Raw genomic sequence first — 24,355 nt, 5'->3', positions numbered from 1 at the left:
GTCTCTGAATCCTGACGTGTGTTGCTAGTGCCTCTGTCAGGCTCTCCTGTGGCATCAGCATGATACTAAACATTAATTCAATTTAGCAAAAAGGGTCCTCTCACATCCTGTTACTACAACACTTTCTACTGCTCACACCTGCAATAGCACTCAAGCTTAGAACATTCTCCTCCCCTACCTCCTCAGACAACACAAGCTAAGTAAGCATTTGTGCATATTTCTACTTCTATGCAACAGCCTGAATTGGATAACATGAATTTGTATTTCTTTCTCTCTCACTCAGTCTCTCTTAAACACACACACACACACACACACACACACACTTCTATGCAGGTGAGTGAGGAAAAACCTCACGAACATAGATGCCACCACACACACACACACACACACACACACACACACACACACACTCTCTCTCCCTCTCCAGACTGAATCAACTTACTGTGACCACAAAAACAAGGAATCTGGGTCAAGTCAATTTCTAAATAAGAAATTAGAATGTCCTCTCTCACTGAACAAGGCGGATCCGCGAAACTACGGCTCTCCAACAGGCCTTGGCCAGGAGCCCATTCCTCACTCAAATCCAAGGCCTGAGATGACTGGATCTAGTTCCACAACTACTATTAGACATATCAGAGATTATCCATACAGAGCCATGTATTATTCCCTGTTATTCTTCAACAAGACAAAATTGATATTCCTGGCTGAGGTTCAACCCTCAACCAGTTAATCATAATCAGCCTGGTAGCAGACACACAATCACATTACTTCCATAACTCTGCCAACCTACAAGAAACCTAAGAAGTCTTTCAGATTATTAATTTTAAAGCTATTAATACTGGTACCTCATATGTGCACATATTATCTAGTAACCTGGTCCTTAATATGTGTACCTATATTTGACTATAAAATGATGATAAAACATTGAAGACAATTTACGAACACACCTTTCAGAATCTCCTATAACATCCTACAGGGAGGGAGGGATTGACAGACAATGTTTATACTGAATATTACATAGAATACAGTGTCAATAATAATTTGTGTATAATGTGTTTCATCATTAAATGTATGTCTTCTCACTGGATGGTACTGTAATACATGTTTTTATTGTACGTCTACTGTGGAACACCAAGTGACCAGTCTGATTGGTAGAGTTATTACAATATTTTCCATCATCAGCTGTTACAAAACTAAATCAAATGCCCATGATATTCATGAGAAGTGGTGAAATTTAAAGCATTAAGTCAAAAATGTTCCTTCAGATGGATATTTGAACCACACTCTGCTACCCATGTTCATGTCACAGTTTGCTCTGTGAACTCATGACATCAGAAGGTGTGACTTCACAGTCAGTTTGGAGCAGATTGTGTTCCACATAAGAAAATCTGTATGTAAACTTGTAGCATATGAAAGTAGATTTATCATCAATGAAGCAGACAACTGGTTTTTGGCCTTGATGGTCATCATCATCATTGAAATGGATCTTTGTATGAAGACAACTACAGCCAACGAGACACCTGAAGTTTGTTTGAGTGTGCGTGCGTGTGCATGTACGTGTAGCAGGAGGTTCTCCTGTTGTATTCATTCAGCCAGGATGCATCAGTATTTGAGGGGGGACATAAGTGTGGTAATGGGTGTGGCTAGGACGACAGAGAGGAGTTCATTAGCAGAGCTGGTACTCATTGGCTTATTATACTCTTATGAAGCAGTATGCTACATGTAGTCTGATAACCATGCACACATCTAGAGGGAGTTAACTAGTAGAACAGTAGTAACAGCATCGAGTTAAAAGGTTCCAAGTGCTTTCAACATTCCCTAGAGTGTATATAGCACATGTTCTGAACCCTGGCATTAACTTTCTGTAGTTTACAATTGAGTGCTGCAGAGATGAACTATTTTTTAGTCAAATAGGGAGTTACCGTGGCAGGGATGTATGATGCGGGGGATACATATATGCATGTTGTATTATATAATCATCATAATAAGCTTTGGAGAAATCAGCTACCTTGGAAGTACAGAAAATCCCAAATCGAGCCTGAAGTTATCCTGCTTTGTAGCACAGGTCAAAGGTGTTTTATGTCCTGCAGTTCAGCTGAATCACTTTGGTGTGACTGTTCTGATCATTAATTCACGAGATGAGGTTTGCCAAATTGTGTGTTTATTCATGATCTGGTTCATGCTAACGACATATGTACTAAATAAAAAAAAATAATGAAGTGACTTTGATAAAATATCACAAATCAGAGTTTACAGTCTCAGTGTCAGGTGCAATGCTGGCCATCCAAACCTGCTGGCAGGTTATGCTTGGGGGTTCAAGAGGTTAATCCTGTTTGCCTCAGTTTTTCTGGCTTGGCTAGGACACCATCTTTATTAATAGTCCCACCATTGGTGTTATCAGGGCGAGGTTTAATCAAAGCCGGATGGAGGGATGCAAAAGGCACTTTAATGGTCAAAAACATGAAACCGTGTTGGGCTGATCTGGTTCAAACAGTTTACATGTTCTGGAGCTGATCTGATGTGTTGTGACTACACTAACCAATGAACCATGATAACACTCTTCAAAACTTGGCAGAAACTAGTGCACATGTGGAATTGTTATTAACATTCATTGTATTGTAAATGGTAAATGGTAAATGGACTCAATTTTATATAGCGCTTTTCTACCTTAGCGGTACTCAAAGCGCTTTACAGTGTCATCTCATTCACCCGTTCACACACACATTCACACACTGATGGTGGAGGCTACCATGCAAGGCGCCAACCTACTCATCAGGAGCAATTATGGGTTCAGTATCTTGCTCAAGGACACTTTGACATGGTCACCGGGGTCGAGGATCGAACCAGCGACCCTTTGGTTGCTAGACGGCCACTCCACCCCTGAGCCATGCCGCCCACGTATTGTGAGTGTATGTGTGTGTGCATCTGTACATCTTTTACAGTTTAGGACGCAGAGATCCAACAGCAGGTTTGTCAGCGCAGAACTCTCTCCACCAGTACGGGCGCTCCAATACCTGGCTGCCTTGCATTATCGTCGACCACAGGTTCTGGTAGAGCTGGGGAGACACAACAGAGAACAGAAGAACAGAGGGCACGCACACACGCACGCACGCACGCACACACACACACACACACACACACACACACACACACACACACAGGATTAAATTCTGATGAGTAATCATGCCCATCCTTCCCAGTCAGCAACCACCACCATCATTACTGACGGGTCGTCCAGAAGTCACATCTTTTTCTGATAGAACACAAATATAAACAACATGAATTATGGTGTGGAAGGTGACAGTGACACAGGAAGATAGTTTCTGTGGTTTCAGCTCAAATAATTTATGAGTCAAAGCAGCAGGAGAAACTGCCCTAACTACCTATTAATTTGTGCTTCGTAAACTTGGCCTTTCCGGAATGAGGTGCAGGATGACACATACCACCATGGTTCAATGAAGGGGTTTAATCTTAGTAACCCTTTGACCTTCAGCTGTGTTTTATCTACTATTCTTTTAGGGAAAATAGGAGGCAAAAATTGAATCAATTTGCAAGATTATCACTGTCCAAAGATTTTCAACATAAATAGGAATGAGTAGAGGAGTGTCAATGTCCAATTTTAGGGGGTTAATCTTTAGAACTACAGCAGCCAAGATGCTTGCAGGACACACACTTGAGACAAATATGGATGGATGTGCCGACGTACTGCGGTAAGCACGGCACCTCACTTCCAGTTCCTGTGTGTTGCCTAACACAGTGCTTTGTTGGGCTAGCTCAGGTCCCATCATCGTTATTGATTTTTTATTATGCAGATTAATTAACTTGATAAGTCAAGTCAAGTCAATTTTATTTATAAAGCTCCAAATCACAACAAAAGTTATCTCATGACACTTTACAAGTAGAGCAGGTCTAGTACCACACTCCTTCAATGAATTTACATCCAACAGTTCTCCATGAGCAAGCACATCAGACAACAGTGGCAATGAAAACGAGAGTTACGAATGTAACTGCGGTTCTATGAATCCTGAATGACCGCCAGAGGGTGGTGCTTAAAGCACTGAATGTTGCCTTCACGCATGCGCAATCCGAGTATGAATACCAACAACGTCACCTGTGAATCTTCCGGTGTCATCAGGGGTTCTGTTCCTACAGAACCTTCTCGCGACAGCGCGAGGATTCTGAGTGACAGAACGCTCTGGCGGTCATTCCGGATTCATAGAACCGCAGTTACATTCGTAACTCTCGTTCTATTTCATCCCTGCTGACCGCCAGAGGGCGATGCTCAAAGCACTGAATGACCAATACCAGCAGAGTCACGAGGAATCCCCAGTACACACTTCATCGGGTTGACTCGGAGGACTCCGGAGAATCGTACTCAGGGAATGGGGAGTGGCTACATTCACCCTGTAGAACCTGGTAAAGGTGGTAGGCAATAACCATGAAGCGGCAGCACATATAGCCTCCAGGGGAACTCCTCTCAAGGCAGCCCATGAAGTTGAAACAGTCCTGGTGGAATGGCACCTCACATCAGATGGCGGGGGGCAGTCATTCGCCTCATACGCGTGTTGTATGACGTCCACTATCCAGTGGGAGAGCCGCTGCTTCGAGAGAGTGCAACCAATGTTAGGGCCACCGTGGCACACAAAGAACTGGTCTGAGCGCCGGATGCAAGCAGTAGCTGCAACATATAGTAATAGGGCCCGCACAACAATTCCAGCCTGTCCCCCCTCCCCCTGGCAGAGAGTCAAACCGTGCAAGTCTCACAGAAGGTTGAACTGTGGGCCAGACAGCACCTTTGGAAGAAAAGCCGCATTCAGCCACAATGTTGACCCCTGAGCCATCTGAATTCCATCTCAGCAACGAGGGCCTAACTGACAGTGCGTGTAGCTGACTAAAACGCTTTGCCGAGACAACTGCCAGCAGAAAAGCAGACTTATATGACAGCCACTTGAGCCCTGCCCGCTCTAAGGGTTCAAAGGGGGGTTGGCACAAGGCATCCAGCACAACAGGCAGGTCCCATGCTGGAGCCCATGGGACTCTCGGGGGGGCATAGCCTACGAGCCCCCCTCAGGAAGAGTGTCACCAGGCTATGACTTCCCACTGTGTGATTCTCAACCCTGCTGTGTCAACAGGATATTGCCACCACATATACTTCTAATATGAGGCCGAGCAACCCCCCTCCAAGAGGGACTTTAGAAACTCTAGGATAATTTGCACAGAGCAATGCACTGGATCCTCACCGCGGCTTGCACACCACGCAGAGAACAGCTTCCACCTGTTTCTAAACTGCAACCGGGTGGATGGTGCTCTGGCATTCAGGATAGTCTGCCCGACACGATCAGTACACCCACCTAGCAGTGGCTTGGTTCCTCCAGCGGCCAGACCCACAGCTGCAGGCGCTGAGGGTTGGGATGCCAGATCTGCCCTCCCAGTTGAGATAGAAGGTCCTTCCTGACCGTGAGGGGCCATGGTGTGCCGCAACAGAGCTTGTGGAGCAGAGGAAACACAAACACTTCCACATCCGTGCTGGCCAGAAGGGGGCCACCAACGATATCCTGTGACCCTCCTGAAGCACCCTGTGGAGCACTCCCCGAATCAGAGGGAGTGGCGGAAAAGCATACAGCAGACCCTCTGGCCATGGGTGCGCCAGCGCATCCAGATCCAGAGGGCTGGTCAACTCTGTGAGAGAGAACCAGAGGGGACAGTGGGTAGAGTCCTCCGAGGCAAAAAGATAGACTCCTGCCCTGCCGAAGAGGTCCCAGATTGTGTGCACCACCTCTGGGTGGAGATGCCACTTCCCCGGTGGTGGTTTCTGGCAGGAGAGGAGGTCTGCCAGCTGGTTCTGCTCCTCTGGCACATACATTGCCCGCAGGCTGCTCAGATGGTGGGCCGCCCATGTCAGGAGGCCCTGGGACACCTGCAACAGTCGTGCAGACTTGGTGCCTCCCTCATGATTGAAATGGAAGACGGCCAAGGTGTTGTCTGACTGCACAAGTACATGCTTCCCTCTTAGGTGTGGTAGGAAGGGCCAAATGCACTGCTTGCAACTCCAGCACGTTGATGTGTTCTGGGCGGTCTCACACAGACCACCTTCCCTGCGCTGTACTGCTCTGCCACACTGCACCCCAACCCCCGGCGCAGGTATCCGTGGTGACAACCTCTCTTCGGGATGGGATGGAGCCCATAGGGATGCCCCTGGACACATAAGCCCTGTCCAGCCACTGAGCCAGGGGGAGAAGACAGTGCGGTGACACCCTGAGATTCAGGTGTCTGTGCCACTTGGCATTGAGGTGAAAGCTGTTCAGCCACCTCTGCAAAGGACGCATCGACAGCAAGCCCATTGGAATGACAGCTGAGACCGACGTGAGCTTTCCCAAGAGACGTAGAAAAGTGACGTAGGGCAGTAAACTGCCCCTGCGGAAGAGGGTGACAAGCTGTAGGATATCGTTCACATGATGAGGGGAGGGGCAGGCCCTCATAGCTCTTGTGTCCAGTGCCACACCAATGAAGGTTATGGTCTGAGAGGGCTCAAGGCAGCTTTTCTCTACATTTACCTTGCAACCCAACTGAGCAACATGAGAGAGCAGGTGGGCTCCTAGGAGATGGCGCACAGATCAGCCAGTCGTCCAGGTATGGCAATATTTACATGCCCTGAGCCTGCAAAGGCGCGAGGGCTGCAGCAACACACCTGGTGAACACTCTCAGCGAGAGGGAGAGCCTGAATGGAAGAACCCTGAACTGCCAGTGGCGACCTCGGTAGGCAAAGTGCAGAAACCGCCTGTGGTGATGTGGGATGGGAACATGGAAGTAGGCGTCCTTCAGGTCTATGGATGCTAGCCATTCCCCATTGGCAACGATTTGCAGGACCTCTGTTGTGGTCACCATGTGAAATGGTAAGACCTTCGCATAGTGGTTGAGTCCCCGCAGGTCTAAAATGGGGCGAAATCCACTGAGTTTCTTTGTGACAAGGAATTACCTTGAATAAAAACCCCTGGGGTGCACCAGAGGGTCCACAGGCTCGATCGCGCCCCTGGCCAGGAGGGTGGCTAACTCCTGGTCTAGTGCTGAGGCTTTTGCCAGGTCCCTGATGATGGTCATTTTGACCTGGCTAACAGGGGGCCGGCGTTGGAACTGAAGCCTGTACCCCTGGGACAAGGTGGACAGTACCCAAGGGTCCGAAGCATGAGCAGCCCAGTGATTGAGCTGCTGGTGGGAGAAGTATCTGACGGCCGGCCCCCGAGCCTCAGTCCCTTGCCCCTGACCCCGAGGGGCCCTGGAGACACGGCGGGCGGGGTTCGGCGGTGGTTAGGGTCCGGGTCCCAAAATGGCCTCGTGGGCACGTGATCAGCACCCCGAAAATCCCTTGTCTGCCTCTGCACGGAACGCTGAGGACCATAACCGCCAGTAGCACGAGACTGCGCTGATGGACGGGCCCCAAGGCAGCCAAGGGGGCCCCAGACCTGCTGGGGGGGGGGGGGTCCACGCTCCTACTGAGACCTGAAAACTGCCGACTGGTCTCCCGGACTCGAACAGCTCGTTCCAGCTCCTCCAGTGCATCAGAGCCGAATATTTCCCCTGGCTCCACAGGAATGCTGCGGAGGGTCCTCCTACACGCCTCCGTCAGGGGGGACTGTGCAAGCCATACTTGGCGGCGAGTCTGGACCAGGAAGGACATCATACGCCCGAGTTCCCTGGACATGAGAGCGAAAGCCTGCAGAGACACATCGCTGAAGCTGATGAAGGTGGCCTCAGCCCCCCCTTCCTGAAGGGAAGTGGAGAGCGCAAACATAAGGTGGGCCAAGGAGTTGCCAATGCGGCCTGAACGTGCTCCAGTGTTGTAAGCCCTTACGAGAAGGTCGTCCGTGAGGTCGAGGGCACCTGACAGCCACCCGCAGTGCCTCGTTGGGAGACACGATGAAGGATGTGACGGCTGGCTCCTGCAGCACCATGCAAGGCCGCCAGGGCTCGACCGTCAGCTGAAAGATGTGAAAGAGCCCCAGTATCCCTCCAACAAGCGTGTAACTCCCTCAGATATTCCTGTGAGGGGGGGACAGCAAAAGCGGTGAAGAAGGCGCTCTCAGACGCCGCTCTCAGACGCCGCTCTCAGACGCCGCTTCAGCCTGCTGTGGTATGTCCAGCCGCAGGCGCTCCAAGGCCGCACACAGAATGGCCTGCATGGAGCCATCACCTGCCTCACTCAAACAGCTCTGAGCTGAGGGCAAGGAGCCAGGGTCTGAGGCTTGAGAGGCCCCGTTTCCATCTTCGTCATGGAAGTGAGAGGCCGACGCTGCCAGAGGGACAACGTCGTCTTCTGGATCCAACACAGGCATTGGTGGAGTGGATTCTGGGGCCTCCAGAAGGGTGTCAGAGTGACCAGCTTGTAGAAGGGACCTCATCTCAGCCAACTCCGCAGACAGTCGCCTTACTTCCGAAGAAAGCATACGTCCTGATTTCGCCCTCTTCCTGGAGGGTGCAGCAGCAGTAGCAGGCTCAACCCTGCGTTTTGAACGCGTGGAGCGAGCCGGAGGTAGCTGACTTGAGGGCCCACCTACCACCTGGGACAATCTAGCAGCCCTCAGTGCATGTGGCATGTAGCTGCAATTCATGCATTGACTGTCGGACAACGCCTCAATCAGATGATCCTGACTGAGACACATTGGGCAGAGGTCATGGCCATCACCTGCCTGCAGAAGAGCCCCACAGCCAACACAGCAATGACTACCATCCATAGTGGCAAACGATATTCATCAACAAAACACTTCAACTGAGGGAAGGGGGCACAGCGCGGATGAAATAGAACCTTCCTTTTAACAGGCAGGAAACATATTTTAACTCTACTAAAGCATAAAAAGACCATCTGTCAGGGAGGGATAGTCTTTCTGCCTTTACTTTCAATTTTCTGGCCTTCTCAATTTCTCTTAGCTACCGATGGCTTCTCACTCTCGCTCTCCTCTCTCTGTCTCTGTGTGTGACATCAACTGCTGTCCCTTGGTAGCACCCGAGCAACCAGGGAACAGTGGAGGCTGGGTGACTGTCCGAAAGAATAGTCCTAAGCAAAAGCCAACTGTGAGAGACCAACCATCAGTTCAAGTTTCTATAGGTTTTCCCAACTCAGTGACACAAACTGTTTTATTAGCAGTTCTATTTTGAGGAACGTGACGTTAGCAACACCAGCGACCTTAGTTGCTCCCCTCCCATGAACCAGTCTGCCATCCAGTCCCCCATCAAGCTGGCTTGCTCTCCCTGCCTCCCCTACCAGAAGCTTCCTTCTTCAACTGTTATTAACATTTCCATGTTTTCCACATTTTATATTGTAAACTGTTTTCTTGTCTGTAACAACATCTACTGCATGTCTGTCCATCCTGGGTGTGGGATCCCTCCTCTGTTGCTCACCCTGAGGTTTCTCAGATTTTTCCCTCTTTCCCTATGGAGTTTTTCCTCAGTCGATGTGAGGGTCTAAAGGGCAGAGGATGTTGTTATGATGCCATGTAAAGCCCTTTGAGACAAACTGTTTGTGAAAACGGGCTATACAAATAAAATTGCCTTGCCTTGCCTTGCCTTAGTCAACTGTATTCCTGGGGCCAGGGCAGGTGATACTGAATAAAATTTAAAACTGCTCGCTGAAAGTAACTAAACTTAATAACTAAAACTAATATAGAGTCACTGTAATTTACAAAGAGGATGTTGAACTCCTAATGTTCTCTTGACTTAACAAATCTGCCCTGTGATGACATGTTTGGCCGCATGTCATCATTCAACCACTGACTGTTGAAGTGGTGTCAGCAAATTACTTGGGCTTCATCAATAACTTGAAAACTTGCTGGGGGAGACCTAGTCTGATTACGAGAGCCCGCATTCATCCCATCTTGGGATGGGACAGCTCTCATTTCTAGAAATATAGCCCAGTTTATTAAAGACCCAAAACCCCTACAACCCAGAGTTGAAGCTCAGGGAGCTTCTGTTTTACACACTTCTCTGTGCTTCCACAAGAGCAGTTACCCACCCAAAACCACTAGGAGACTGCGCCTGACCAATCAGTTCATTTATTCAAATACAAACAGAGGAGGAGTCAAGCAGAATAACCTAATACAAAATAACAATACCACTGAATTAATTCAAAAGACTATGAGAATTAGATGTGGACAATATCTTTGGCATCAAAAGCTGAATTACTATCCATCCATCCATTTTCGTCCACTTAACCTGTTAAGGGTTGCAGGGGGGCTGGAGCCTATCCCATCAGCTTTCAGGCATGAGGCATGGAACACCCTGGACTGGTCATCAGTCTATCGCAGGGCCAACACATACAGACAGACTACTATTCACACTTACAGCCACACCTACTGTCAACTTAGAGTATCCAATTAGCCTAGTCCTCATTGGCATGTCTTTGGACTGTGGGAGGAAGCCAGAATACCTAAAGAGAACCCATGCAGGCACAGGGAGAACATGCAAACTCCACACAGAAAGACCCCATGTCCGAGCCAGGGCCAGGCGGAACCTTCATGCTGTGAGGCGACAGTGCTAACCACTGCACCACCGTGCCGCTCGCTGTATTACTAAATCAGTTAATATTTGACAATCACATTGACTTTGTCTGTCTTACTGAAGCCTTGCAAAATGAATCCACTCCTTCCAGTCATATAAATACTCATATTCCTTAAGGCTCTGGCTGAGAATGTGGTGTTGCTACCATTTTTGACAGAAGCCTATTAATAAATCTCAAACCTAAAATAAGTTTCAATTCCGTCTCATCAAGTCTGGAATACTCTACAGCCACTTCTAGTTTTTATTTTTTACTGCCCTGCTGGACCATATTCTGAATTCCGATCTGAATTCTCAGAGTTTATCTCCAGTTTAGTTCTTAAAATTGATGACTCATTATTGTAGAGTGATCTCAATAATCATGTGAATGTCAATAATGACAAACTGGATACTGCATTTATCTCTCTCTTAGACTCAATTGGCTGCTATTAATTGTATATAAACCCACTCTCTGTCATAACCACACTCTTGATCCCATCCTAAGTTGAAAATTTCATTACATTTCAGTAGAACTCACTTTTATAAGATCATCACTTAATCATGTTTGATTTTGTACTACTCGACAACGGAAAACTGTATTTTCCAGATGTTTGCCTTATTATGCTGTGTTGTGTGTTTGTGTAACAGATGGACTTGTCTCTATGCTGGTCTTGTTCGATTTCAGTGCAGCGTTTGATACGATTGATCATCACGTCCAGTTATAAAGATGTGAACATGTAATTGGCATGAAAGGAGCTGCACTAAGCCAGTTTCAGTCATATTTACATGGTCAATCTCAATTCATGCTTGTTAATGATGATGCTTCTGTGACCACAACAGTTAGCTACAGAGTTCCACAAGTACCTGTGGTTGGACCAATACTCTTCACTATATATCTGCTTTAATTAGGTCACATAATGAGGAAACACTCAATTAATTTTCATTGTTATGCAGAAGGCAAGCAGTTGTACTTCTCAATGTAACCACATCAAACCAACCTCTTCCTGTCTGACAGAGCTCATCATTCCTTCCTATCCAGCGAGAACCCTATGCTCCCGGGACGCAGGGTTACTTATGGTTCTCTAACAGCCCTGTAAAGACTAAAATGTGATGAAATTGTATGCATTTTCGTCTGACGATAACGAGACGAGACTAAATTGTTAGTGGGTGGACGATCAAAGTTTCAAAACATGCGTTTTTTTTCCCGCCAAGTATAACATGCGTGCAATGTCAATCAAGAGTTCAAACATCAGAATGGAGCCAGCTGTAGCTGTTGGTCCTAATGGTCACGCCCCCATCATCAGTACACACGCACTAAAAGCCTCTCGCGTGCGCAAACACGCACACACAGAGACAAGTCTGGGCCTGTCTGCAGCAGACGAGACACACACCATGGCAGCAGCAGCGTGTCGGGTGGTCTTAAAAAGAGGGATGATTTATGGTCGAACTTCAGATGCAGTCCAAGGGAAATAAAACAGAATGCCTTGTACGGGCCCAAGGAGACGAGTCAGACGACGGAGCCACCACAGCTTCGTCATGTTGAGGCTTCAAACTCTCAGGAAAAAGTACTACAAACATTTGCTGAGAGAGTCTTAAGCGTTACAGGTGACCTCAGTCGTGGCCGTCGTAACAGACCCAGAGTCATTTTAGAGAGAAGCGCTTTCCTCAAATTGAACCGGTAGGCTACCTAACGGCAAGTTGTTACTTGACTAAAGCCATAGTACAGGTCCTACCGTGCTTCCACGTTGCTTCTGTTTGGTTTCCATAAATAGTTGTTTTATATATGTAGAGCAGAAAAATTTGTTTTGATATATACATATTTGTAAAGCCATTCATGGCCATGTTGAGATTTGAATGTCTCTAGAACTTGACTTGTGGTTGTGAAACTTGTTTGCTGTGAAGAGAGAAGACTGCTGCTCCACCCTCATATTCTAGTAGAATTGCACTAGGAGCCACTTTGTGTTCCCATCCTACTTCATATGGAAGTCAAGTGCGCTTTTATTTTTTTGTTTAATCATATGTGATTGTGATACAATACTCATATTGTGTGCCAGTGTGTTGTCTGCATCTGCAACAAAATAATAAAAGTAAAAGGTAGAGAAAGAAAAAGAGGGGGAAAAACTCACCTATGAAAGTTAGATCAGTTTCAGTGTGCTTCATTCTAATACCTGTATTGGCCTATTACGTACATACACATATATCTTTTACTTATAGGTATCTTTGACATTTGACTAAAACCTTTGAGTTTTTATCTACTAAAACTAGACTAAAACTATCAAGGACAGAAATGACTAAAATGTGACTAAAACTAAGAAGCATTTAGTCCAAAAGACTAAGACTAAAACTAAATCTAAAATTCCTGCCAAAAACAACACTGTTCTCTAACATCTCCAAAAGCAGAATGGGAGTCAGAGCCTGCAGTTATCACGCTCCTCTCCTGTGGACCCGTCTTCCAGTTTCACTCCCGGACACAGACACCCTCTCTACATTTAAGAGTAGATTTCAAATCTTCCTTTTGATCAAGCTTCCAGTTAGGGCTGGCCTAGCCTAGCTCTTAGATATGCCACTATAGGCGTATTCTGTCTGGGAATCTCCCATGATGCGCTTAGTGCCTCTGTCCTCCAGTACTCATTTATCCATACTAACTTGACACTTTTCCGGGCTAGGCATGGCTGTTGCTCTCCACTTATTACATAACATGGAAAAGGACATCTTCTGGCTTGTGCGAAAGCCTATTGGCTCTGAAATGCTGTCATCACCCCCACTATGTCCATCATTATTCCAATTTCATAACTGTCAGACACGATAATAATTATGAGCAACACTTGTTACAAATCCATTTGAATTGAGTGTTATAGTATTTCTAACTGTGCCAATCCATCCCCCACATCGAATCAAAACAATAACTATTGAAACAAGTGTGTCTGTCTGACTTTCTAAGTCCTCTCCCAACTGCAACAAAGTCCACTTCTTTTTCTTTGTCTGTATTGGTTTTCTGGCAGATTACCAGCAGGAGGAGTCACATAATGATTGACAAGCAATCTAAAAAACTAAATTATAAGAAGAATTGGTTATACATCTTGAATATTTATCTGTGATCTGGTAAAAACCTTCAAGCTGTATCACATTTTTGTACTCAAATTGTGTGACTTAGTTATGAATCTGAGAAGACATGTGTCTTTATTTAATACTTGAGAATGTGCAGTGAGGGAATGATATAATGCACCAACATATTGTCTCATAGTGTTACTGGAAACTGCTTCCTCTTCCAAAAAAAGAGCAAAAATAATACATGTAACCATGTCAAGAATTCCTTTTCACAGCTGGAAACCAGGCGACGGACCAAAGCTTACTCAAAGAATGAAGAATTTAATTTTAAAAAAATGTTAATATTCGAAATCTGTTGTCTACTGTATACATACTATTACTGACAAACAGCAGTTTGTCACAATATACTGATAACTATGTGCCCCCCTTTTTTTGGGACGTGAGGTCAAACTCAGTAGCAGGACAGAACAAGATTACCACTTCACCTCAAACAAGACATAGACAAACGCTGAGAAAAGATTAAACAATTACAGACAGAATATATTACTTAAGATAAAAAAAAAGTTGGCTGATTAGAAGCAACACCGACATGAGATGGTTCTTACTCAGCCAGTCATGTCATGCATTTGAATCTAAGGAAATGTGGATGGAAATGGATAAGAAAAGTAACAAACAAGTGGTTTATGTGTCCTTCAAGTCAGGACACTACATTTGTAGAATCCTGAACTGACGACACTCAGACGGAGTGGAGTCATCATCAATCATCTTTACTCAACAATGAGTGTGTGTTCGTGGAAGAGGCTGAGACGTAGCCAAGACTTTGCAGTCATCTTCCAGTAATGGGCTTAACATCCCAGAGACAAGCTGAGAGGGATGGACAGAGGAGGCAAAACCTACAATACTGTCTGACTCCTGGGGTGAGCTGGGGGACAACAACTCAAACACAAACACTTTACATTAATTTCCTGGAGGCCACCAGAGCCTACCCCTGACCTCGGACTGACTTTAAAACAATGGGCCTCATGTCAGAACCTCTGGGGCAATTCCCCTATTTGCCTGATTTACAAGAATTTGCAAGATTCACCAACCTTTTTTATTTAGTATTTTCTCTTAGATACAAACAAACTCTTACAGTAATCCAAATCTGTTGTATTAGTTACACAAAACCCACCCACTGCGTTCTAAAGCAATTTTCAAACTTTCATGTTGACTCATGGCTGGTGACATTTTGACTTTGAACATATAAATTACACTTTGGAATACATAATCATAGTGACATTATCAAGGTTATGAGTGGATGTCCCAGTTTATGACTCATCTGGACAGTCCATTGACCATGCTGAAGAGCACAACATCACAATTCTGTCAAAAACTGGCCACGAATCAATTGTAGATTTTCACCATGAATTTGAAACTAAAATACTTACCGTATTGGCCCGAATATAAGACAGTGTTTTTTGCATTGAAATAAGACTGAAAAAGTGGGGGTCGTCTTATATTCGGGGTCTAGACATTATACCCATTCACGACGCTAGATGGCGCCAGATATCATTGAAGCGAATGCTGAACTTGACTCCCCAGGCCAAAGCGAACCCCTGTCACGAAGAATAAAAATAAAAATAGCGGTAGCACGAAGAAGAAAAATAAAAAATAGCGGTAAGAAAGAAAAGAGAAGAAAATAATAGAAGAGATAACAGAACATGGAGAAACGTAGCGACAATCTGGAGAAAAGTGGGTCGAAGATCGGCCAGGTTAACCGGCAGCTGAGGAGAAGTTATGATGTAAACTTCAAGATGATGGTGATAAATGAGGCAGAGTCTTCAAACAATTGCAAAGCGGCTGTGAAATATGGTGTCACAGAGTGTAATGTACGGAGATGGAGAGCTCAAAAAGATCACCTAAAAAATGCTCAAAGTCAGAGAAAAGCTTTCCGTGGTCCTCAGAGCGGCCGCTTCCAAGAACTTGACAGGAGGGTGTGCGCGTACGTGGACGAGAAACAAAAGGACGGGATGCCCATCAGCAGAGCTGTCATTCAGCTCAAGGCCGTGGAAATAGCCAAAGAGCTAAACATACCCACCGCTGACTTCAAAGCAAGCCTCGGCTGGTGTAAAAGAATGATGTGGCGTAACGGACTAACGCTGCGACGCAGAACAAGTCTAGCCCAGCGCCTGCCCTCTGACTTTGGAGAGAAGCTGTCGTCTTTTCAGCGCTATGTAATCAACTTAAGGAAAAAGCACTCTTACCCACTGGATCAGATTGGCAATGCTGATCAGACACCTGTGTTTTTTGACATGCCAACACCTGTCACTGTACACAAGAAAGGTGAGAAATCAGTTATTATAAAATCCACTGGAAATGAGAAGAGCCGCGTTACCATCATGTTAGCCTGCCTCGCAGACGGAACCAAACTCCCTCCGTATGTGGTTTTAAAACGTAAGACAGTACCTAAGGAGGCGATGCCAGCAGGCATTATTGTACGTGCCCAGGAAAAGGGCTGGATGGAGACTGAGCTTGTAGTGGACTGGCTCAAGGTTGTGTGGGGCAGATGGCGTGGGGGACTCAGAAAAAAGAGGAACATGCTGATTTTGGATGCATTTCGTGGACACTTGTCTGATCCAGTCAAAAAACAAGTGAAGGCGATGAACGTCCGGGGGGAATGACAAGTCAGCTGCAGGTGTTGGATGTTGTGGTCAACAAACCATTCAAAGACAATCTGCGAAAGAAATACACAGAGTGGCTCCTGTCTGGTGATCACGCACTCACACCGACAGGAAAGATTCAGAAGCCTTCGGTACGTTTGCTCTGTGAGTGGATCTTCCAAGCATGGGATGCAGTTTCCCCAAAGAGCATCATCCACGGGTTTAAAAAATGTTGTATATCAAATGCCCTGGACAGCAGTGAGGATGACGTGCTATGGGAGGAACCAGCGGAGCTAGAGGATGGGAGTGAGGACAGTGACACTGAGCACAGCGAGGCAGAGGATGTTTGTGAGGAGTAATGTTCTGTCATGACAGATCTCAGCTACTCTCAAGTTTAACCAGTTTGCATTATTTTATTACAATGTTTTTCCTTATTCAGATTTGTTTCAAGACTACAGTTACAGTTAGACTTCACTTTGATGGTTAATGCAGTTATTGCAATTTTTTTGTTTTATCACAATAGATTGGTTTATTTACATTTCAAAAACCAGAAGCCATTCATTTGCGGATGTGATTGCACTTTAGTTTACATATTTAAATGTTCAGATATTAAGATTTGAATGAGGCAAAATAACATACTTTTTCTCTCAAATATATTGTTATAATCATTTGTTTCAGATGTACTGTAATTATTTTCTGTATAAAAATTAATTTGGTGTTCAAAAAGTCTTTTTTCAAACTTAAGTCTTGAAAAAGAGGGGGTCGTCTTATAATCAGGGCCATCTTATATTTGGGCCAATACAGTACATTGTGGCAGACACCAGGGGCTATGCCTCTCACCCAGCAGGGCTGTGAGCTGGGAGGCCTGGTTTACGTTCCCTGGCTTTTGGTCAAGTTGTTCCTGTTTCAGTTGGTTTTTGGTTGGGCATAAATGAAGTCAAAACTCGCCTTCGTCTCCTGGTTTTTCCTCATCCTGCCACATTGGTGACCCCGACTTGAACATGTTTGAGCAGATGAAGTGTGACTCCACTTTGTCCACACCGCCCCATCTCTCACAGCCGGCGCTGTTCCACCTGCGTGGAATCACCATGGAAGACTCCATGTAGCAGCAGGCGTTCCAACAGTCCGTGGGCTTCACCGCTTCACATGGTGCCGAAGGGGGATGGGTCATGGCGGCCCTGCGGCAACTTTCGCCGCTTGAACAACGTGACTGCGAATGATCACTATCCCATCCCCCACATACAAGACTTCTCCACGCGCCTGGCGTTTTTCTCGAAGGTGGACCTCGTATGCAGCTATCACTAGGTTCCTGTGCGCACAGAGGACACGCCCAAGACCGTGGTGATCACATCATTCAAACTTTTTGAGTTCATGCGCGTGCCTTTTGGCCTGAAAGGGGCAGCACAAACTTTCCATATGATTCCTGATGGACTCGGTGTTGCATGACCTGGCCTTTGTTTTCGTTTATCTGGACGACATATTGGTGGCCAGTCCATCAGTTGAAGAGCACCTGGCGCATCTGAAACCAGTTTTCCATTGTCTGGACAAACACGGCCTGATAGTCAACCTGGCCAAGTGTCACTTTGGACTGCCAGTTATCAATTTCTTAGGTCACCGCATTTCCCATGTCCCATTGCCTTCTAAGGTGCAGGTGGTAGCAGACTTTCCCCGCCCAGTCTCTGTCAGGGCGTTGCAGGAGTTCTTGGGCATGGTGAATTTCTATAACCGTTTTCTCCCTCATGCCGCCCATCTCCTTCAGCCACTGTACGGAGCCCTGCGGCTTATGAAGGCAAACGACCCTGTTGGCCAGACTCCTGAACGTGTCCATGCCTTTGAGGGAGCTAAGAGTGCCCTTGTTAACACAGCCCTCCTCGCTCACCCCGAACCTGCTGCACCCATAACTTTGATGACCAACGTGTTGGATATAGTTGTTGGGGCAGTGGTTGAGCAGCACGTTGCAAATGCGTGGCAGCCACGTTTTCAGCCGAAAACTAAGAGATAGCGAGCGCAAGTACAACATTTTTGACCGGCAGCAGTTGGCACTGCACCTTACAACCCATCATTTCCGTTTCCTGCTGGAAGGTCGCTCCTTCACAGATCATGTGGATCATAAGCCGCTGACTTTCGCCATGTCCAAAGTTAATGAGTCGTGGTCTGCTCGTCAGCAGCACCACCTGGCGGCCATCTCTGAGTTCACAATGGACATTCGGCACATGGCCGGGAAGTCGATCCCTCTTGCTTATTGTCTGTTGCGTGTGCTAGTGTGTCCTGTAGTCCTGGGGATGGATTTCTCTGCTATGGCAGCCAACCAGTCAGGAGACCCGGATGTTCTTGCCCTTAGGACAATGCACACCGGCCTGAAACTAGAGGACACAGTGGTGCAGGAAGGCAGCCACGCCCTTCTCTGCGATGTCTCCACTGGTCGTCCCCGCCCTGTTGTTTTGGTAGCCTGGTGCCGTCGAGTTTTCAAGTCGATGCAGTCCCTCTCACACCCTAGAGCAGGGGTGGGCAATCATGTGCCATGGAGGGCCGTGTGTATGCAGGTTTTCCTTCCAACCAAACACTTTAACAGGTGATTCCACTGATTAACACACCTTCAGCCACAGAAGAGTGTTAATCAGTGGAATCACCTGTTAAAGTGTTTGGTTGGAAGGAAAACCTGCATACACACGGCCCTCCATGGCACATGATTGCCCACCCCTGCCCTAGAGTGTGGTTGTTGGTGAAGTTGCTAAGTTCCAAGTTTGTCTGGCTTGGCCTCAGTAGCAGCTGTAGCAGTAGCAGTTCACCAGCACACAAAGTTGCCCCTTGAACTGTTTCTGATTCCGGTTAGATGTTTGGACCACGTGCATGTGGACCCAGTGGGCCCTCCACCTCCTTTGAAGGGCTTTTTGCACCTTCTCACTATAGTGGATCAGACCACCAGTTGGCCAGAGGTTTTCCCTCTGCCCTCCACCACGTCCTTGGACGTCGCACGCACGTTTCTGTCGTCCTGGGTCACTCATGTTGGTACTCCATCAGATATCACCTCAGACAGGGGCCCCCAGTTTGTGTCAGAGCTCTGGTCAGCATTTGCGCAATCACTGGGTGTGCAGGTGCACTGCACTACCGCGTACCACCCTCAGGCTAATGGTTTGTGTGAGCGATTTCACCAGTTGCTTAAGGCAGCGCTGCGTGCTGCACTCTCAGATGGTAACTGGGTGGACAGTTTACCTTGGGCTATGCTCGGGTTGCATTCAGCCGCGAAGGAGGACCTTGATGCTTCGCCTGCTGAGCTGGTTCTCGGTCAGCCGCTCTGCGTCCCTGGAGAATTTTTTGCCTGGTGGCTCTGCTCCTCAGCCTCGTCCAATCATTTATCCTTTTTGTCGGAAGTTACTCATGTACCGGGCCCCATTCACCACTGTTTTCCGCAGTCATTCGTGCCTGCAGAGCTCATTGTTTTTCTCCTGCTGTTTTGGCTTTTTTTTGGTGAATTATGACTATAATTTATAATGGGATCACAAAATAAATTGACATAAATATGTGTTACATCCATTACCGCTAGTCAGTCCATCAGTATTACAGACCTACCAAAAGCAATCAGATGAAATATGGTAGAAGCAGAGACAAGGAAGAAACTACTGATATGCTGCCACGACACTTCCCTCTGTGAATGTATGATTCTATTTACTGTGCCAACTGTAACTCAGACACATTTAATTACACAAGGCCACCTCCTGACTGTGGGAGAGAGAGAAGCGGAGGAGACACGTCCACATGAATTGAAGTCATCTGACCCACTGATTTATTTCGAGAAAGGGGAGAATCTGATGTCTTTTATTTTCTTGTAGAATCAAATAAATGTGGTTCACAGAGTGGACATCCATTATGTATTCAACAGTTTGGTTTTGCATTAGCTTTATCAAGAGTTAAAACACCACTGTAATTCAAAGAGCTGTAAATTGAAACTACAGCAGTAGAGTCCCACAAACATAAGAGCTGGCTAATCAGATCAACAACTCTAGCGGTGAACCTGGAGAATGAACCAGTCTGTCATCTAGTCCTCCCATCAAGCTGGCTCGCTCTCCCTGCCCCCCCCCCCCCCCCCCCGTCTACCAGTGCACATTTTGTATTATAAACTGTTTTCTTGTCTGTAACAACATCTACTGCACGTCTGTCCGTCCTGGGTGAGGGATTCCTCCTCTGTTGCTCACCCTGAGGTTTCTCAGATTTTTCCATGTTTCCCTATAGAGTTTTTCCTCAGTCGACGTGAGGGTCTAAGGGCAGAAGATGTTGTTATGATGCCATGTGAAGCCCTTTGAGACAAACTGTTTGTGAAAACGGGCTATACAAATAAAACTGCCTTGCCTTGAAGTTCCAACAGGAAAATCTTCAGCAGCTTTTGGGGTAATTCACCTACTCTGAGTCATGCGTCAAACTGAGTTTTGCTGTTGCTATTTGTATCTAATAAGTCTTACTAATCTGCAAGACTGCCTAAAAGACATTAAATCCTGGATGTCTTCTAACTTCTTAATGCTAAATTCAGATAAAACTGAGGTCATCGTGTTTGGACCTAAACACCTCAGGGACACGCTCTCTAATCGAATCACTACTCTAGATGGCATCACCTTGACCCAGAGTACAACTGCAAGGAACCTTGGAGTCATTTTTGACCAGGACCTTTCCTTCAGCTCCCACATAAAGCATGTGACGAGGACCGCCTTCTTCCATCTGCGAAGTATCGCTAAGATTAGGAATATCCTTTCCCAGAGTGATGCTGAGAAACTGGTGCATGCATTTATCCCTTCTAGGCTGGACCACTGCAACTCTCTATTGTCAGGATGTCCTAAATCCTCTCTAAAGAGTCTCCAGCTGGTCCAGAACGCTGCAGCGAGGGTTTTGACGGGAGTTAAGAAGAGAGAACACATCTCTCCCACTTTAGCTTCTCTCCACTGGCTTCCTGTAGGATCTAGAAATCGACTTCAAAATCCTTCTGCTGACTTATAAGGCTCTCAATGATAAAGCTCCATGCTATTTGAAAGAACTGATTAGTCCCTACTGTCCTACCAGAGCACTCCGCTTCCAGAATGCAGGTCTTTTAGTGATTCCCAGTATCTCTAAAAACAGACTGGGAGGTACAGCCTTTAGTTACCGGGCTCCTCTACTGTGGAACCAGCTCTCTTCATGGGTCAGAGAGGCAGACACTTTAACTACGTTTAAGTCCAGGCTTAAGACTTTCCTTTATTACAGAGCCTTCAGTTAGGACTGGTTCAGGTAGCTCTGAACCATTGATAGCTATGCTGCTATAGGCTTAGACTGCTGGGGGACACATCAGGTAACATGGAGCCCTCCCCTCCTCTCCCCTCCTCTCCTCTCCTCTCCCCCCCTCTCCCCTCCTCTTCTCTCCTCTCCCCCTCTCTCCTCTCCACCCCGCACATTTTTGGAACTGCCATTACCATTACTTGTTGCACTTTGTAGTTTGGCCTTGGTGTCTCGCAGTCTCTCTGTTTCCACATATCCACCAGAGCTCCGTCCGCCCCCCCTTTTATCCCCTACTATTACACAGGCCCGCGCTCCCCTTCCATGAACCAGTCTGCCATCCAGTCCCCCATCAAGCTGGCTTGCTCTCCCTGCCTCCCCTACCAGAAGCTTCCTTCTTCAACTGTTATTAACATTTCCGTGTTTCTCACATTCTGCATTGTAAACTGTTTTCTTGTCTGTCACAACATCTACTGCACGTCTGTCCGTCCTGGGTGAGGGATCCCTCCTCTGTTGCTCACCCTGAGGTTTCTCAGATTTTTCCCTGTTAAAAGGGTTTTCTATGGAGTTTTTCCTCAGTCGATGTGAGGGTCTGAGGGCAGAGGATGTTGTTATGATGCCATGTGAAGCCCTTTGAGACAAACTGTTTGTGAAAAGGGGCAATACAAATAAAATTGCCTTGCCTTGCCATACGTAATCATGGTGACATTATCAACGCTCTTCCCAGTATATGTCACTGTATGATATTCATTTTTATCTGCACAATAAGTCCTAACCAATCCCACCAGTGACACCCATCTTTACACTGATTTGATTCTGTCACCATGTTGGGGGCACGATAATTTTGTGATTGTGTGTCCTTACCTGACCATCAGAGTTGCCAATAGGAGAGTTCAGGATGAAATCAGGAGGAGCCAGTACATCCACCAGTGCCACCGCATCATCTTTAAGCTGAAAATGATGCACAAGTTATGTTGAAGATCATTAAGATACATACCCTCTATGCTGACCAGCCAGTCAGAAACTGGTCTGCAGACCATCTCAATCCTGCCAACATCAATCTCTGAAGAAAACAAAATGTCTCCAAAGAATTCAATTAAAGGTAGGCTGTCATGTTACTTTTGTATATATCATCCACCCAAAAATGTTGATAAACATTTTTATTGTCAATTTTTTTATCATTATTATTTTCATTTTATGAAAATTTGAAAGATTAACTTTTGTCGTTGCGATGACCGTGCTTGCCACACTAGCATAAACAAGCCAATATAAGCATGCTGTAATTGAGTTAGTGGGATGCCTGAAGCAATAGGCTGTTAGTGTCTTCATTTCTATGTGAATGATAATATAATAATATATACTCCTACTAAACTCAATTCCAACAGAGGGTGCTGAAGGCCTCATATTGGTACCTGCTCACTCGACTGATGTTAGTAACATTAGCTGGTGTGATGACAGAATCACAGTCAAAAAGATCGCCACAAAAATGAGACTAGTTGTGGACAATATATAGGCACAAGTGTCAGTCCAAGGCCCTTTGTTTGATTGCCACGAGAGTATTGCCGCATTCAAGGAAACAACAACAGAAATATTTTTTTGGCAAGCAGGTACCACAACAAAAAAACCTGAAGATGTCTTTCAATCTAACAACCAGCAAGAATACTTCTATGGAGGAGTCGACTACTGAAGAATCAACAATGAAAAAAATCCACAATGAAATGCTGTAACACACTCACCAAATAGTGCACACACACTCGTGTAATGAATTCAATTGTCCAACAAATGACTCTTCACTGACATTAGTCAAATAAAGACCCTCAGAATAAAATGTAGCCCACCCCTGACTTTACCCCTACTTTATCACTACAACAGACTGGACTATCAACTGTCCCTTATAAGGAGACTGTAGTAGAGTAGAAGTGAAGTCATGTGAAGAGAGAATAACCCAGATGGACAGGGATGGGTGGTCTTTTACCTGGGAACAGAGGGTCACAATAGCCATTTGGATCAGTTCTGCTGGCTCTCTTCCACTCAGGTAATTCCCTACATGGGAGCAACACTTTATCACCCACAGCGACATAATTTACTGTTTGTGTTCACATGTTCACCGTGATCATTCCATGGTAGAATGTGGCCACACTACCTTCACCGTCATTTATGGTCCATGTATGTTCACGTAAGCTACATCAACATCATCTTGTGTGTGTCACATGTTCATCCTGCTCATACCCTGGTAGAGTGTGGCCATGTGGCTGCTAATGCTCCAGAGACCGTAGAGAGCACATAGTCTGCTGAGGACAGGTTTGAGTCCTAGGGGTGTGTCCTCCTTCCTGGTCAGTTCATGGAACCTCTTCAGACACTCGTGTTCGATGTAGGTGATGGCCAGTGACCGACAGAAGTATACCTGACCAATACACACACAGAGAATGCCCCAGCTTTTTATTTCTCTAATAAAGTCAATTGGGAAAAGCAGAACAGTGAAGCCAAATTATAAGCGGAGGCAGCAGGGATCAGGTGGTCAAGTGGCTGTCGGGTAATCAGAGTTGCCCATTTCCTCCAGAATGTCTCCTGTTGCCATCTATATCAGTATATTAATGTGTATAAATGGGTGAGGGTATATGTGTTGAAAAGCCCTCTGGTTGGTCAATAAACAGTTTATACAGTTTATATAAAAATTCCTGTTTGGTTAATCTATTTGCTCCTCCCACATGAGCATAACATCAGGCAACAAATACAAGACTGGAGAGGAAAGACATGTAATGTCTGCACGCAGTGGTCACTATGTCTTCATGACGATAGTCTAGAGCAGCAGAATCTCAACCAGCAACTTTAAGCGTTGACTTGTAATCTGGTTCTGTTCTTCTGATGTCCACTATAACTAACATCTTGTCCCAAGAAAATATGCA

At 46.1% G+C, this 24,355-nt stretch overlaps 1 protein-coding gene across 1 annotated transcript in view; it reads right to left on the bottom strand.

The window, feature by feature from the left end:
- Positions 1 to 2,424: 2,424 nt before the first annotated feature.
- Positions 2,425 to 24,355, bottom strand: part of acox3 (acyl-CoA oxidase 3, pristanoyl) — a 37,126-nt gene continuing 15,195 nt past the window's right edge. The window contains exons 16-19 of the mRNA XM_086197016.1: positions 23,679 to 23,853; positions 23,425 to 23,492; positions 22,314 to 22,400; positions 2,425 to 3,056 (exon numbers count right to left, since the gene is read on the bottom strand). Coding sequence (XP_086053142.1) covers positions 2,937 to 3,056; positions 22,314 to 22,400; positions 23,425 to 23,492; positions 23,679 to 23,853 — 450 coding nt within the window. The 3' untranslated portion in view covers positions 2,425 to 2,936. The remainder of the gene's footprint in view (positions 3,057 to 22,313; positions 22,401 to 23,424; positions 23,493 to 23,678; positions 23,854 to 24,355) is intronic.

This window comes from Aulostomus chinensis, chromosome 24 (assembly GCF_037954235.1).
Source record: "Aulostomus chinensis isolate RoL2024-O1b breed Wild chromosome 24, RoL_Achi_v1.0, whole genome shotgun sequence".
NCBI classification, from domain to species: Eukaryota; Metazoa; Chordata; class Actinopteri; order Syngnathiformes; family Aulostomidae; genus Aulostomus; species Aulostomus chinensis.
This window is presented reverse-complemented; position numbering and strand designations above follow the sequence as displayed.